Source organism: Macrotis lagotis, chromosome 2, assembly GCF_037893015.1.
Source record: "Macrotis lagotis isolate mMagLag1 chromosome 2, bilby.v1.9.chrom.fasta, whole genome shotgun sequence".
NCBI lineage: Eukaryota > Metazoa > Chordata > Mammalia > Peramelemorphia > Peramelidae > Macrotis > Macrotis lagotis.
Genome location: NC_133659.1, coordinates 26,995,555 through 27,012,630, shown reverse-complemented (window position 1 = coordinate 27,012,630; position 17,076 = coordinate 26,995,555). Strand labels below are relative to the sequence as shown.

General features: G+C 48.5%; 1 protein-coding gene across 5 annotated transcripts in view; it reads right to left on the bottom strand.

The window, feature by feature from the left end:
• EPS15 (epidermal growth factor receptor pathway substrate 15) overlaps nt 1-14,879 on the bottom strand; it is a 116,422-nt gene extending 101,543 nt beyond the window's left edge. For all 5 annotated transcript variants that reach the window (XM_074221470.1, XM_074221473.1, XM_074221471.1 and 2 more), the window contains exon 1: nt 14,782-14,879. In XM_074221470.1, coding sequence (XP_074077571.1) covers nt 14,782-14,814 — 33 coding nt within the window. In that variant the 5' untranslated portion in view covers nt 14,815-14,879. The remainder of the gene's footprint in view (nt 1-14,781) is intronic.
• Nucleotides 14,880-17,076: the final 2,197 nt, after the last annotated feature.

The following is a 17,076-nucleotide window of genomic DNA, read 5'->3' as shown; positions in this document are numbered from 1 at the left end:
CTGGCCATGAGCATGAAGGTGTCCTTCACAGAAATCAAAGGGCTGGCCTTGTCCCTGTGAAGTTGGAAGAACTATATCTAAGAAGGACCATCTAGAGACCAAAATTAAACAGGCTGCAGGCCTGGGGGCCAAGAGAGAGAATAGGGTTGAATCTCTGGCTTTGAGAATCACTGGGTAAAGATGAGATGACTAAAAGAAAAAAAATGTAGAGAAGACTTAGAAAGAGATTAGGAGATTTTGGGGAAAATCTAAGCCAAGAACAAGAGTAAATAAACCTGTGAAAGAGTGAGTCGAAGACTGGAGAAAATGAGAAATAATTAACACAGAAGTCCTGGGAGAAGGGAAGGGAGATCAATGGCATCAAAAGCAGCAGGAAGTCTAGAAAGAAGAGACTTGAGGAGAGATGACTGGATCTGGCAGGTAAGACACCACTGATAAACTAGAAGGCCCCAGAGAAGGGATGAGGGAGGGGGAGAGACAAGCAGACAGAAAAGAAAGCTGAAAGGTGAGGCTTCTACTAGGGCCTTGACTGTGAAGGGAGAATGAGGGGCTTTAGCCAGCCTCCTAATTGGGCTGCCATCCTCACCCTTCTCTGATCTAGCAGCCTAAATCACTTTCCCAACATTTCTGGTGCATGGAAGTTTTAGATGGAAATGACTATCAAGAAGCAGAGAGAGAGAGCACCTAGAGACAATTCTTTCTGCAAGTCTGACTATGAAAAGAGGCATAAGCACAGGATCAAGTCAAGATTTCTTTTTTTTGTCTTTTGAAGAATGCTGAGGAGCAGTTAGGTGGTGCAGTGGATACACTAGTCCTAGAGTCAGGAGGACCTGAATTCAAATTCAACCCCAGATACTTAATACTTACTAGTTGTGTGACTCCAGGCAATCCACTTAACCCTGATTCCGTTACCAAAAAAGAAAAAAGGAATGATGAGACTATATTTCTTGTCTTCTCAATAGTGAGGGAGTGGTAGAGGAAGGGTATTTGGAGTTGAACATTTTAAAAAAAACATACTCCAAGGAACTCAATTATAAAAAATCAAAACTCAGATATATACTTTAATATTTATAGTGGCACTTTCTCTAGTAGCAAAGATCTGGGAACAGTGTGGCTATGTCTAAAATAATAGCTGTACATCAATAGAGCTGAATATTTTCGTGCCTCAGTCGTTTATTAATATGATGAATTACAGAGAAGCATGAGAAAACTTGTCTGAACAGACACAAGGTATAAGCAGGTGAACAACAATACCAACGGGAATATTCTATCTGCTAGTAACATCAACAAAACAAACCAAATACTGCAGAAAGATAACCACCAGTCTGGCTCCAAAAAGAGAAGCTATAAAAAGTCTTCACCCCTCACTTCCTGGGGAGATGGGAGGTTCACGAGTATGGAATGCTGCATATGCCATCATTTTGCTGAACTTATTCTCTGTTCCTTTAAAAAAAATTATTGTAAGGTTAACTCTCTGGGAACAGGAGGGGAAAGGTGATATAAACTGCAGGTGATATAAAAACAGAAGGAATCAATAAGATTTTTTTTAATTGATGCAGTCTGGATATCTCTGTAAACACTAGGGAAGGAAGGATCCCAAAGATCCATAAAGGCTATAAATGAGAGTGAGGGCCTACTGGAAAGAGGCAGGCTCCCCGAAGAGATGGGAGGGAAGGGGATCAGAGGCTGAAGGAGATGGGCAGAGATGGGCTTTTAGGAACACTTTTCCTCAGAGATTGGAAGAAGGGGGGGAGAGGATATGTGGAGAAATAGAGGAGCCTTCAAAGTATAAAATACGGAAGATGAGGGAGGTTGGGGGGAGAGATGGCATCGATTTCCTATGTCAAACAGGAGACAAGGATCTATGTTCCAGAGAATCCTGCTCCTTTCCAGCCCCCAGATACTAGTGGAGGCAACTTGAAAAAAGTACACCAAGGAGAGCAAAGGAGAAGAAGCAAAGAAAAATATGACAGAAAAACAGCCTAAATGAACAGGATGCCTCAAAGCACCTCACTGGGGCAAATTTAAACCGCACTTCCCCTAAACTGAGCTTCAGTCAAATCAGTGTTTTATAAACACCTGCTTTGTATCCATTTTTCTTATGATCATTAGAAAACATGGCAAAGATATAGAAAACAATGAAGAGGAGAATTAATAATGAGTACTAGTTTTATAATCATAATTATAAAATGAATGGAAAGCAATATCAATACAAACTGGCAACTGAGTCTTTTTTAATACAGCAACTTGGAGAAGGAATTTCAGTTTTTCCCCTCAGGAACTCTGATTTTTGGACCAGGAGCCTATTTTTAGACCAACATGATCCATTCTCTCTCAATGGTCACTCAGTTGCATAATCTGTATCTCCTTTAAAGAATGGCCTACTCTGATCATAAAGAAAAGTTAGCTCACCTCAGAAACAGGTCTTTTCAAAATTTTAAACTTTAAGTAGTTCTTACTTTAAAGTCAAATCAACTAAGGAGGATTTATTCAAATTCAAAGAACATACATACAACAGAAAGTTAAGAGGTTTCTTACTTTCTATGACAAGAAAATACAAGTGTAAATAACTGCAAAACCCACCACTTTTCTCTTATGTGACATTGAAAACATCCATAACCACATTAAAAAAAAAAATGGGTCATCTCAATGACACAGCACCTACTAACACTCAGCTTAGATGAGGTTGTCCTTAATGGGCACTTGAGAATGGGTTTTATTATCCTATCTGGCCCTGCTACTAAGAGCCTCATTAGCTGGAGAGTCAGAGGCTGGGGATGGGGGCAGAAGAGAGGTGCATGGGGAGGAAATGGGCGCAGCACAAGAAGGAATTGGCCATTTCCAGATAAGGGTGCAAGTAAAGGCTTTTGAAATGGTTGGAAACGCAAATGTCAGAAGGTTTAGACCTCACCCCAACTCCAGGATCTTTCAAGGCCCTACATGGAACCGTGCCAGGCCAAAGAGAGAGAACAGCATAAGGCTTAAAGCAGCTAGGGCAGAGAAGGGGAGGGGAGAAAGGGGATGAAGCTTGCAGAGGACTGCACAGGTTTGTACATTCAAACTGTTTCCGCTGCTCTAGAAGCTTAGAACTACTGATGCTTACTTCCCATGTCAGGGGGAAGCTTGACATCAATTCATCGTGTTCGATTCCTCCCGTCATCTTGAACATATACTCCCAGTGTCCTGACATCTGAGGATGCAGCTCTGAGCTCACTGCCCCCTCTGACCGCCTACCTCTCCTCGGGAATGCCCTGTCCAGCTGACCTTATGGGAGGGTGGGAGGCTCAAGTCAGCTGGAATACAAAGCTCCAGGCAGCCTGTCAAACCCAGGCCTCAGGAGCAGCAGCCCTTAGAGCTGACAGCAGGCATCAGCCGATGAAAAGCCTCAGTGCCTGCTTGGGGAATATTCTGGTAGAAGCCCCCCACCCTAGTCCCATTGGTCCTCACACACAGACCCCCCCATCAGACCTGACAGAAAACCCAAAGCTCCCCAACCCCCAAGGAAGCAAACTGCAATATCGTAGGACAGCAAAAATTCACCCTGAATACGAGGCCTTTGGACAATCTTCTAGAGCCTAACTGGACCTTGGAGATATCTGGTTCACATCAGACAAAGCCAGGGGTCCACAGGCCCATTTCTATCGGCTCCTCGTGGCCTCCCCACGAGGCCCAGGCAGACAAGGAAAGCAAGGCCCAGAGCAGGGGTCATTTTACATGTCCTCCAGTAAGTTGGGCAGATGCCTGGTGGAAGGTCTGGAGGGATGGGCATCCACCAGAGCCAGCTCAGAACCCTTCAAGTCCCTGAGGCACAGGACAACCCGATCTAACAAGGGGGGCAGAGTGGGGTGCTCCAACATACACTGAGGCATATTAGAAAGCAAGCTGAGATTGCAAGGAGGCCTGGGTTCAAATCCCAGCTCAAACAAACCTAGACAAGGCTTCAGTGAGAAAAGGGGCTGGAAGAGCGAGCCCTTTGTGTGACACATGCTAGAATGCTACCTGTTATTATAGCTATGAATGGCCCCAGAGAAAAGAAAGGAGAAACAGAGGCTCTCATCCCCATTTCCATGAGTTCCAAGACTCTGGAGACAGGTTTGGGGAGGGTTTCTATGTTGTCTGTCATCTTCCTGGGATAAACATGCATAAAATCAATTACAATTTTCAGAATGTGAAAGCTGAGGGTCCTGGCAAGATTGTAGAGCACAGGACCTGGAGTCAGGAAAATATGAGTTCAAGTCTCGTCTCAGCCATGACCTGGCTGTGTGACCCTGAGCAAGTCACTTAACTGCTCTAAACCTCAGATTGTCCAACCCTAAGATGGGGTATCTAGCACCCTTCCTATCCAAGGTTTTGTGAGATAAAATGAGAGAACATGAACAATGCTATGTGCATGTGAACTATTGCTACTATTCATCATCATCATCATTATTGTGCAATAGATTCCTAAGTTCTCAGAAAGAGACAAGGACCAACTGCCCTAAATATAAAGATTTTCAAAACAGCATGGAATTGGCAAAGATCCTTGGATCTGGCTCAGCTCTCAGAACCATGATTTCGTGTCACATCAAATGGTTATGGGGTTTGGCTGTTGTTGTACAGGATGTAATAACCCAGGGAAAGCAAAGGAGGGGCCTCCTGGGTCCCTCTCAGACCAACCCACCGGGTCCCTATTACTGCTCAGGAAGAGCCCTCCACATGCTCAGCATCCCAAGCCCTTGTGGAGAAAGCCCTCAGCTCATAGACTCCTCTGGGGACACAAGTAAAGGCTGAGACCAAACGAGAAACAGCCCAGACAAGGCCCCCCACAAGGTGCCCCCAGGTCACTGTAAAGGGCCCACCACCCTATGGGCAGACCGCAACCCAAGAACGGGCCTGCCAGGTCAGAAACTCTCCACAGAGGCCTGGCCTCCTCTAAACACTTGGTACAAATGTGTGTTCAAGCTGCCTCGTGAGCCTCAAAGCAAGAGACAAATGGAAGCCATCAGGGTTCTCCACTGCTCCTCCTCCCTCAGCTTCCCTGGCACTGCACCAGGGGGGCAGAGGCCAAGCTGGGTCCAGCTCTCCTGGGCCCTCCCACCATCCACACACCAGAACTAGTTCTTGTGAGGAAGCAGCAGAGCCGGCCTCAAACTTGACCTTTCTGAAGGAGAAAATCTCTCATTAAGAGAAGTCAAAAAGTTAAGAGCGAGGAGCAAGAGGGGGGAGAGAGAGAAAAGGAAGCATAAAAAGTGGGGGGGAAAAAGTTGAAAAAGAAAAAAGAAAAAGGGGAGGAAGGGGAGGGAAGAGAGGAGGCGAAAAGAGAGGGAGACAGAGAGAAAGCCAGAGAAACAGCTGTGATCACTGGATGATGTGCCGACAGCCTAGACAGGAAGAGGAAAGAGATGGGGGCGCAGGCAACTGATCTCCAGGAGTGAGGGGGGACTTTCCATTATTCACAGTGGCTTGTACTTTGGCCAGGTGCATTCGGACATCTGGGGTCTGGGCACTCCTCCTGATTCCTTTCTTGGACTTTGTTCCCCTTTAACTTTTTTTTAGGTTTTGCAAGGCAAATGGGGTTAAGTGGCTTGCCCAAGGCCACACAGCTAGGTCATTATTAAGTGTCTGAGGCCGGATTTGAACCCAGGTCCTCCTGACTCCGGGGCCGTGCTCTATCCACTGGGCCACCTAGCTGCCCCCCCCCAACTCCTGGGAATTCCCACTGCCCATCTCCTTTCCTCACTGCGGCTCTTCTCTATCGTACCTATCTCTTTTAGAAGAGACACCTAGGGAACATTTCTACCCATCTCTGCCTTGGGAAATTAAAGTTCTTTTGGTTGGATTTACAGGACACTGAGTGGCTTTTATCAGGAAGACTCCATCCCTGGCAGGAGACTGTCAAATAAACTCCCCTTCTAAGATACCACTTGCTCTATCAGCTGTTCACTTCCCATATCAATCGTCTCTTCCATACCCCTTGCCTTCAAGGCAAGAGCCATGACCCTTGGTTTTCTACTCTTTGATTCCTCCTGCCAGAATCACTTATGGGGAGCAATCACCTGTTTGGATAAGCTTTGGGAGATTCTCCATCAAGTCTTCAAAATGTGCCCCAGGAAGACAAGAGAACTACCAAAGGCACTCCCTAGTTGTGTGTCCCTAGGTAAGTCACTTAGTCTACCCCAGTTTACTCATCTATAAAATGGAGATAATAACCCTTACCTCTCCAAGGTTTATTGTAGAGTGTCTCCCCCCTTCCTGAATGATCCTTTACTAAGTGTCTACTAGGGGTCAGGCATTATTTGAGTTGCTAGGAATGTAAAGGCAAAAATCCAACCATCCCCAAAGAACTGGAAATTGAGGAGATGTCCATCCACTGGGAAATGGCTGAACCAGATACGGCATGTGAATGTGAATTGTTCTATAAAAAAATGGTTCAAATCCGACTTCAGACACTTAATAATGACCTAGCCGTGTGGCCTTGGGCAAGCCACTTAACCCCATTGCCTTGCAAAAACACTAAAAAAAGAAAAAAGGGGGGGAGGGGACAGGCTAGCGGGCACACAGGACCTGAGTTCAAATTTGGCCTGAGACGCTTAATAATCATCTAGCTGTGTGACCTTGGACGAGTGATTTTTAACTCCACTGCCTTGCAAAATTCCAAAAAGGAAGGAAGGAAGGAAGGAAGGAAGGAAGGAAGGAAGGAAGGAAGGAAAGAAAGAAAAGAAAGAAATATTGATAAGTCAGAGTTCATAAAAGCCTGGAGAAACTTCTGTGAACTGATGCTGAGTGAACTGAGCAGAACCCTGAACACAGCTACAATATTGTGTGAATGATGATCAACTATGACAGACTTCACTGTTCTCAGCAATACAGTGATCCAAGATAATTCTAAAATGCTCCCCACATCCAGAGAAAGCACTATGGGTCTGAATGCAGATGGAAGTGGAGAGTTTCACCTTTTTTTTTGTTTTTTTTGTGCACCCTTTCCCTTTTGTTCTATTTCTTTTTTTTTTTTTTTTAGATTTTGCAAGGCAATGGGGTTGTGGCTTGCCCAAGGCCACACGGCTAGGTAATTGTTAAGTGTCTGAGGTCGGATTTGAACCCAGGTACTCCTGATTCCAACGCTGGTACTCTATCCACTGTGCCACCTAGCTGCCCCCATGTTCTATTTCTTTCAAACACAACTAATGTAGATACGATTACATGATTGTACATGTATAACCTGTAAACAGACTGCTTGCTTATCATCTTGGCAAAAGGAGATGGGAGGGAGAAAAAATTTAGAGCTCAAAATCCAATAAAAAATGAATGCTGAAAGCATTAACATATAATTGAAATGCTGAAAGCATTAACATATAATTGAAATGCTGAAAGCATTAACATATAATTGAAAAAAATAAGATACAATTTACAAAAAAAAATTTTTTAAATCAAACTATCCCTGCCCTCAGGGAGTTTACATGGGGGGGGGGGGGAATATTTATAACATAAGAGTCAGCTAGATGATTAGTGAAGCGTGTACTGAACCCAGAATCAGGAAAGACCTGAATTCAAATCCAGCCTCAACAGTGAGGACAACATGACCCTGAGCAAGTCACTTAAGCACTCTGTGCTTCAATTCCCTCCTTTGTAAAAGACAATGATTAATAGCACTACCTCCAACTCAGGGCTGTTGTGAGGATCAGATGAGATAACATTTCTAAAATGCTTTAACATAAAAAGGTGTTCAATCAAAATTCCAAAAAATAACTTTAATGTTAGAAAAAATTCTAAGTAAATTCATATGGAGAGGGGTGGCTAGGTGGTGCAGTGGATAAAGCACTGGCCCTGGAGTCAGGAGTACCTGGGTTCAAATCTGGCCTCAGACACTTAATAATGACCCAGTTGCGTGGCCTTGGGCAAGCCACTTAACCCCATTTGCCTTGCAAAAACCTAAAAAAAAAAAATTCATAAGGAGAAATAAAAAGTCAAGAATTTCCACGGATTTAATGGGAAAAAAGTATAAAAGAAGATGCCTTAGCCCTTCCAGATCTAAAATTATATTATAAAGCCTCAGTCATCAAAACTGTCTGGTCAACTGGCTAAGAAATAAGAGTCGTGAATCAGTGGAATAGACTAGGTGCAGGAAATGATTATAGTAATCTGCTGTTTGATAAACCCAAAGAGTCCAGCTATTGGCATTAAAAACTCTCTCTTCAATAAAAACTACTGGGAAAATTGAAAGTTAGTATGGCAGAAATTTGATTATACCAACACCTCACACCCTATACAAGATAAGATCCAAATGGATACAGGATTTAGACAATAAAAAATAAAATTATAAGCAAACTAGAAGATCAAGAGCAGTTTAACTGACAGAATTGTGGAAAGGGAAGCAGTTTAGGACCAAGGAAGATGGAGAACATCATTAAAAACAAACTAGACAATTTTGATTACATTAAATTAAAAAGCTTTTGCACAGACAAAACCACTATAACCAAGATCAAAAGAAATGTAGGAAATTGGGAAACAATTTTTACAATTAGCATTTCTGACAAAGGACTCATTTCTAAAACATAGAGAAGTGAGTCAAACTTAAAAAAACAAGCCATACCCCAATTGACAAATGGTCAAATGATATGCAGAGGCAATTTACAGATAAGGAAATCAAAGCAATCCATAGTCATATGAAAAAATTGCTCTAAATCATTACTTATTAGAGAAACGCAAATTAAAACATCTCTGAGGTACCACCTCACACCTCTCAGACTGGCCAATATGACCAGAAAGGACAATGATCAATGTTGGAAGGGATGTGGGAAATCTGGGACACTAATACATTGTTGGTGGAGCTGTGAACTCATCCAACCTTTCTGGAGAGCAATTTAGAATTATGCCCAAAAAAATGTGCATACCCTTTGATCCAGCAATACCACTACTGGGTCTATATTCTGAAGAGATCATGAAAAGAGGTAAAAACATCACTTGCACAAAAATATTCATAGCAGCTCTGTTTGTAGTGGCAAAGAATTGGAAATTGAGGGGACGCCCATCAATTGGGAGGGAATGGCTGAACAAATTGCGGTACATGTATGTCATGGAACACTATTGTTCTATTACAAACCAGGAGGAATGGGAATTCAGAGAAGCCTGGAGGGATTTGCATGAACTGATGCTGAGTGTGATGAGCAAAACTAGAAGAACATTGGACGCCCTAACAGCAACATGGGGGTAATGATCAACCATGATGGACTTTCTCATTCCATCAGTGGAACAAGCAGGGACAATTTTGGAGTATTTGTGATGAAGAATGACATCTGTATCCAAAGAAAGAATTGTGGAGTTTAAACAAAGAACAAAGACTAATAGCTTTAATTTAAAAAAAAAAAGGTATTTTATGCAATTTTGCTATCTCTTTTATTTTATTTTATTTTTTCCTTAAGGATATATATGATTTCTCTCTCATCACATTCAACTGAGATCAATGTATACCATGGAAACAATGTAAAGACTAACAGACTGCCTTCTGGGGGGGGAGTGAGATTGGGGGAAAAATTGTAAAATTCAAAAAACAATAAAAAAACCATAAATGGGAGTTAGCCAGCTTAGGCCACACACATTAAATATGAGTGAATTCCTGGGACCTCTCCAATGATTTTCTCTCACCTGTTTGCTACAGGGCCTCTAACTCATTCCTTGAGGACAACCAGCTGTGAGCTGGGGGGGGAGCACCCCATCCATTGTCTTCTTCCGCTCCAAGAGCATTTAAGTTCTCTTGTACCCTCGGAGTTGCTCCTTTGCTCCTTCTCGGGGTAACATTCTTCCACTGCCCAGCTTCCTGCCCAAGGGTCAAGCTGGCTTTTCTCCACTTCAGCTCCTTTCTCCCCCCCAGGATGTCCAGCTTCTGTTTTCCTTTTAGGAACCATTCACTATTTCTGAAAACTAGGCCTTCTGGAGTCCTTCCCCTTTTCTTCTAAAAGTTGGACCAACCCATCCTTGGCAAGGTCACTTCACTGTGGCAGAAATGCCAACATCATCTCCTGAAAGCAAGTCACCAAGGATGCCTTCCTGGCTTTTGAGACTCACTCAGATGCCACTTCCTCCACCGGGCTTTCCCTGATCTGCCTCAGAATACGAGGTCTCTCCCGTCCACCATTTTCCTAAGAAACTTTGCCTGGCCCTTCCTTGGCAACAACATCTCCTGTGCTCCAAATCCAAAGACATGCCCTCCTGTGGAATCCTGAGATCTTGTAGGACAGACAGGACAGGATTCAAGACTCAGCAGAATTTTGCCCTAAACAAATGTTTGACAAAGTGTTTACTGACTTTAGGAAAGAGGAAGTAAGCTGGTCTGGCCTTAGGCTCCAGACAAGACCTTGGGATCCAGATGGGAGACAAGCCCCACATGCAGACATATCACCTCAGTGCAAATTCTCTCCTAGCTAATGGAATACTTTTCCTGGTCCTCCCTGTATTTACTCTGAGGAGAATAAAAGTCGAGTCATTTTCAATCCCCAAAAGCAGTCCTTTGGTACCCTATTTCATATGGAATGTTTTAAAATCATTATGGACCTTTCAGATTCCTAATTTAAATGGTTTTCACTATGCCCATTAAACAATTACTAGATGAGGGAGCAGAAGCAGAAGTCAACATAAGCTACAAACTCGAATCAATGACACCAATGACAACCACACAGGTGGGTGGGGAATCTTTCTCTCCAGGAGAAGCCTCAAGGTATCAGATGATGCAGAGGTTGGTGGTTACAGGTTCTGATAAACCTTGAGAAGTCCTCCATCATGTCTTCAAAATGTGCCCCAGGGAGACAAAAGAACTCTACTTTACTGACATTATCTGAGCCAACAGGTAGGTGCCAGCTAAGTGGCTCAGGAGAGAATGTGTGGGATTTAGTCCCTGCAGCTGGGTGATGTGACCCTCTTGGCAAGTCACATAGCCATTCTCTGCCTCACTTTCCTCATCTATAAAATGGAGATAATAATGCCTCCCCGGATGACTGTAAATTTGGAATGTCTGACAACCTTAAAGCTCTATGTAATCACTTCATTATTTTATTAGCATATTATTATTATTATTATTATTATTTTTGAACTCCACCTCTTTCCCTCCAGGATCTGTAATTTACTAAGTCAAAGGTAACCTTGGTCGGCTCCAAGGTCAATCTGTTCCCACCTGTAGAGGAGGCACCTAAGGGAGCCCCAACCCTTCTAGTTCTTAGGGCTGCTGAGTTTGGGCAGGCAACCAATGGACCAACAAGTCTGGTGGGGCACCTGAATCATTTCGCTAGTCTTTATCACGTATAATATGAAGGGTTTACAAAGCTAGAAAGAAAATGAGTCCCCGGCCTTGAGTGGAGGGAAAGGGAAGGAGAGCAACAGAGAAACAGAAAAATAAACCTCATCTCAACAGTAGGGACAAAGTGACTTTGGCCAGAAGAGCTCTACAGCTTAGAGAGAGGAAGGGAAAAACCAGCCCTTTAAAGTCTGCCCAACACCACACATGTAATCTCACTGATCCTCCCAACCCTCCGGGGAGGTGGGTGCTATTCAGATTCCCATTTTCAGAAGAGGAAAAGTAAAAGGTCTGACTCCACCTCACTGCCTCTAATATGGGTTCAGGTTGACAGATGTTGCAGCAATTGTGCGTCTGCCATGGATCTGGAGGCTCCAGAAGGTGAAGGGGAGCAGTGAGTGATGTTTGTCTTCATTCTCAAAGAAGTCCACGACATCAGAGAGGTGATGCCATGACAAGCACATGAATTGGATTGGGGGGGGGGGGGGGGGACGTGTGCTAAGTTGCCAGTCTCACTTTCTCCTCCAGAGTCATCTGGGTCCAGTGGCCCAATGTGGATCAGGATGACTGGAGATGACCTTGGATGTGAGGCAATCAGGGTTAAGTGACTTGCCCAAGGTCACACAGAAAATATGAGGCAGGATTTGAACTCAGGTCCTCCTGACTCCAAGGCCAGTGTTCTGTTCAGCATACCACTGAGCTGCCTAGGGGTGGACAGAAAGCTTCAAGGCATGAACAAGAGCCTGAGAGCTGGCCAGTCTGCCTCCCTCACATGGTGACCAGCAGCAGGTAGTCTGGGATGACTCTTGCCACCCTCAGAAGGCCACATGAATGGGAGCTGGCATGAATCACTGCAAAACTGGGGAGCTAGGTGGAGCCAGATGGGAATCCACCAGACCTTCCCAATGCTTCCTCTCCACAGGACCCAGGGGTCAGGCAGACCAGGAATGTTTAATGGCACCCAGCCACTGCCCTTCCAGAACTCCATGTGGTTGGGGTGCCCGTGGATTCTAACACAAAGGCATCTGTGTTTAGTGACTGATGAGATCCACTGGCCAAACCCCAAAGGGGGGGGGGGGGAGGCCTGGCGAGCAGCCCTTGGAAGTCATTTAAAAAAAGCTAGGCTGGTCTTTTCACAGCTCACCCCCATCCCCACTGGAGAGAAGTAATCATGGACCCAGAAAAGCCAACAACTGAGGAAGGAGATACAGGAAATTACTAGATAATCATTTTGATAATGATTCCTTTTATTCATTCTGTTAAAATAGGAGAAAAATGCCACAGCCCTGGTTCTGTGGCAAAAACAACTGGGGGAAGGATGAAATTCTATTACGTCTCCTGGACTGGGGTCCGCAGAGGTAGATGGCAAAATCCCTTACTCCATGTGCACCTCTATATGGGCTTCTCTTGCCTAGATCCCAAAATGGTGCCCCACCCCCAACCCCTAGATCCCATGCTCAAGAAGCCACAGAGGGTCCCTATTGCCTCTAGGACCAAAATCTCCTCAGTTTGGCCTGCAAAGCTCTCCCCATCGGCTCCAACCAGTCTTCTCTGGCTGATGACACAGCACTTCCCCAGCCCCAGTTCCCCTGGGGCCTCTATCCAGGGTCCTCTCACCCAGTCCTCTCCAGCCCTTCCCACAAAAGGTTTCCTGATAGCCCAGCTCTCAGTGTGATACCCCAGCAGGGAATTCTAGAAAAGGCCTCTGTGCCCATCCACTGGGTTATCCGTGAACAGGATGCTCTTCTGCACTGCTCACCCCCCACGGAGCTTGGACTGGCTCAGAGATGACCAGAAGGAAACACATCATCTCGGTTTACAAGGGACTTTCCCAAACCCCTCCATGAGTGTGATGACCGAGGCATCCCCCGGCCCCATTTTCCAGATGGAGCAGACCAAAGATGAGAGCAGCCAAACACCTTGTGCAAGTGCACATGATCCCCTGGCTGGACTTGGAACCTTCCAAGGTGTCTCCATGGGGAAGACCTTGGGTCAGAACCTAATCACTGAGCGGCGGGGCTGACAGGGAGAGAGTTCTCCAGGTAGAAGAGTTAACCTGCTCAGCTCCAGACAAAGTTGAGCGACTGCCATGCCCAGGAGGAGAAGCCTGGACCTCAGCGTTTGTCCAGGGTTCCAGTTCTATCCCACTGTGTGGTCATCAGTCTCTCTGGAGTCCCCTTCTCGGGGCCAGAAGAGAAGGAAAGTGGACAGATGGGGAAGAACCCCCATCTGAATCCTTTTTCATACGGAAATGTGGGGATTTTCCCCTTAACATCACTTTATCTAGCAAGGCAGAAGCCAGGCAACAATCTTCAAAACACACCTTCCGAGGGGGGTCATCTCCCACAGCCTTAGTAATCCAAGACAACTAACTCTAGAGGACTTGTGACAGCCAGAAATGGAACTTCGGGGGCTGAGCGCAGCCCAAAGCTGTCTTTACAATTCACAATTTTTAAAATCTGTTTTGTTTTTTCTCGTGCTTTTTTCCTTTTTCTTCTGAGTCTTCTTTCACAAGAAGAAACTGGAAACCTGTTTAACACAGTTGAAGGCATACTGATTCCTCTCTGGCTAGGGAAGGGAGGGAGAGAAACTGCGGCTTCTCACAACTTGGCAAAAAGATGCTCCTTGACCACTACCTTTACGTGTGCTTAAAAACCAAATTTATTAAAAAAAAAAAAAACCGTCTAACGTGAACAGTGCGTGGCCTGAAGCCAGAGATGGCACAAATGGGTCTGCAGGACAGCCAGCGCCCAGAGCCTCGGGCAGCCGCCCCCTGCCCCGGGGTCAGTGCCCTCGCCTCCGGGCCGCGGCTCACCTGGCAGAGGCGCACCCGGGCCCGGGCCGGGCCCAGGCCGGACCCAGACCGGACCCGGGCCGGAACCAGGGCGGACCCGGGCCGGGCCCAGGGACACGGCGCCGGCGGCTCTCGGGCTGGCCGAGAAGCTGCACGTCCCGCACGCGCGGCCGTCGGAAGGGGGAGCCCGGCCCGGCCCGGCCCGGCCTGCCTGGGCTCCGTCCGGCCCCGCCGCCCGGCGCGGGCTCCCCGGCCCAGAGGCAGACGGCCCGGCCCGGGCCCCGCGGCCCCCGCAACGTCCCGGGACCCCCGGGAGGCCCGCGCCCCGGCACGGCGCGTCGGAGGCGCCCTTCCTGCGCGGCCCGGGCCCGGGGGTCCTCGCCCTCGGCCGGCCTGCGGGGCAGAGGGCCCGGGCGCCCCGGGAGCCCCAGCTCCGCCCCTCCCCCGCCGGGCGGCGCCGCGCGGGGGCCACGCGGGAGGAGGCCCACGGGGGGTCCCGGGCGGGGGCCTGGGCGCAGGGGCGCCCCCGGGGGCGGCCCCCCGCCTCAGTGTCCCCGCCGGGGTGGGCGGGGCTACCCGGCGGCCGGGCCCCCACGTGCGCGCCCCCGGGGGCGCGGCTGCGGCCGGCCGGGCCGGGCTCGGGGCCCGCCGCTCCCGTCGGGGCAGGGGGCCGGGCCGGGCTCGGGGCCGGCGGTTGGGCGCGGGGCGCGGGGCGCGGCCTTACCTGGGTCAGGGAGCGCTGGGCCGCCGAGGCCATGCTGTTCCCATCATGCGGGCCGAGCGGCCGCGGCGGGGCAGGCGGCGGGCGGGCAGGGCGGGCAGGGCGGGCAGGGCGGGCGGCGGCGGCGGCGGCGGCCAGGCCCGGGCGGCGCCGCCAACTTCGGCAACTTCCCTCCCGGAGCCCCGCCCCGCCGGCCCCGCCCCGCCCCGCGCCCCCCCCGCACCTCCCCGGCCCCGCCCCCGGGCCGCCCGGAAGACCCGGCGCGGAGTCGGCCCCGCCCCGGCGGAACGGAAAACCCTGCCGGGAGTGGCGGCCCGCCGGCCCGGAGGGCGCTCGGGGTCACCTCCCGCCCCGGGCACCGGGGCCTGAGGCTCGCCCCCGCCAGAGGGCGCCCGCGGCGGCTCCGGAGCCCAGGGGCGCTCTAGGGCTGGACCTGGGAAGCGCCCTCACCTGCGCCCCGCCCCCGCCCGACCTGCCCACTCACGCTCCGGCCAATCAAGAGCGCCGGCCTCCCCCCCCCCAGCCCCGCCCCTCCGGCCCGAAGGGCGCGAGCCTGCCCCGCGGGGGGGCGGGGAGATGCCGGGCCAGGTGGGCCGCGGAGAAAGGGCGGCTCCGGAAGGCAGCCCTCCCGCCTGCCGCCTCCCGCCTCCCCTTCCTTCTTCCTTCCTTCTTCCTTCCTTTCCCCCTTTCTTCCTTCCTTTCCCCCTTTCTTCCTCCTTTCCCCCCTTTCTTCCAACTCCCCCTTTCTTCCTTCCTTCCCCCTTTCTTCCTCCTTTTCCCCCTTTCTTCCTTCCTTTCCCCCTTTCTTCCTCCTTTTCCCCCTTTCTTCCTTCCTTTCCCCCCTTTCTTCCTCCTTTCCCCCCTTTCTTCCTCCTTCTCCCCCTTTCTTCCTTCCTTTCCCCCCTTTCTTCCTCCTTTCCCCCCTTTCTTCCTTCCTTTCCCCCCTTTCTTCCTCCTTTTCCCCCTTTCTTCCTTCCTTTCCCCCCTTTCTTCCTCCTTTCCCCCCCTTTCTTCCTCCTTCTCCCCCTTTCTTCCTTCCTTTCCCCCTTTCTTCCTTCCTTCCCCCCTTTCTTCCTTCCTTTCCCCCCTTTCTTCCTCCTTTTCCCCCTTTCTTCCTTCCTTTCCCCCCTTTCTTCCTTCCTTTTCCCCCTTTCTTCCTTCCTTTTCCCCTTCCTTCCTTCCCCCCCTTTCTTCCTCCCTTACACCTCCTTTTTTCTTCCCTCCCTCCTCCCTCACCTGTGCTCAATCCCATTAACCAAAGTGATTCGGGAGTATTCTTTCCAACTCTGCCCCCCTTTGCAGAGCAGAAACCATGTACAGGGTAGGCGCCTGTGGCCTGGAATTCAGGAGGACCTTCCAGACCCTCCAACCCCCCCCCAAAGGCAGCAGTCATGGATGCCCTTGCGCTAGCTGCTGGTCCCCTCCCAGGCTGGCATTCTTCATCTTTAAAATGAAATGGTCAGAGGTCTTTGCTGAGACTCCTTTCAGCCTTCGACACAAAGCACTAGAGGCCGAAGAGAATTAGATTCAAATCCAGGACTGTGACTAGTCCTGAAACTTAACCTTTTTGGAGCCTCACTTTCCTCATCAGCAAAATAGAGGTAAAAACGCTGGCACTCCCTCCAAAGCAAGGTCATTGTGATGGAACCCCTTTGTCAACCTTAAAGATCTGTAAAAATGATTGCTCTGACAAAATGACAAGTTTAGGTTTAGCAGCAGGAAAAATTTCAGGGAAAAGTTTTAAAGTTAGACGATCCAGCAACTCCAACAATGAAGAATTTTCTATAGTGGGCCAGGGGGCCTCAGGAGGCCCCGAGTTCCCCCTTCTTGGAGGTCTCCAAGCAGAGGATGGATGAATACTCATTCATCCAGTTATTCCCAGTATTCCTTTAGTATGTGACTGAGGTGTCAGCTAACTTCCATCCGGTGAACCTGGGATACTTATTTCAGTCTTTCAATGGAACAATGAGCTCTGCCTCCTTGTCTTGGATGATTTTCATCATTTCATGAGGCTGTTTTTGTTTTTGTTTTTTGCAAGGCAAATGGGGTTAAGTGACTTGCCCAAGGCCACACAGCTAGGTGATTATTAAGTGTCTGAGGTCAGATTTGAACCCCTGACTCCAAGGCCAGTGATCTATCCACTGCACTACCTAGCTGCCCCTATTTTCATCATTTCTTAACAATGACCTGGACCTTTCTCTGGGCCACTTAACATTACCATCATCCATTATCACCACTACCACTATCACCATCATCATCATCTTTCAAAGTCTCAGCAAAGAGCATCTGAGGACCCAG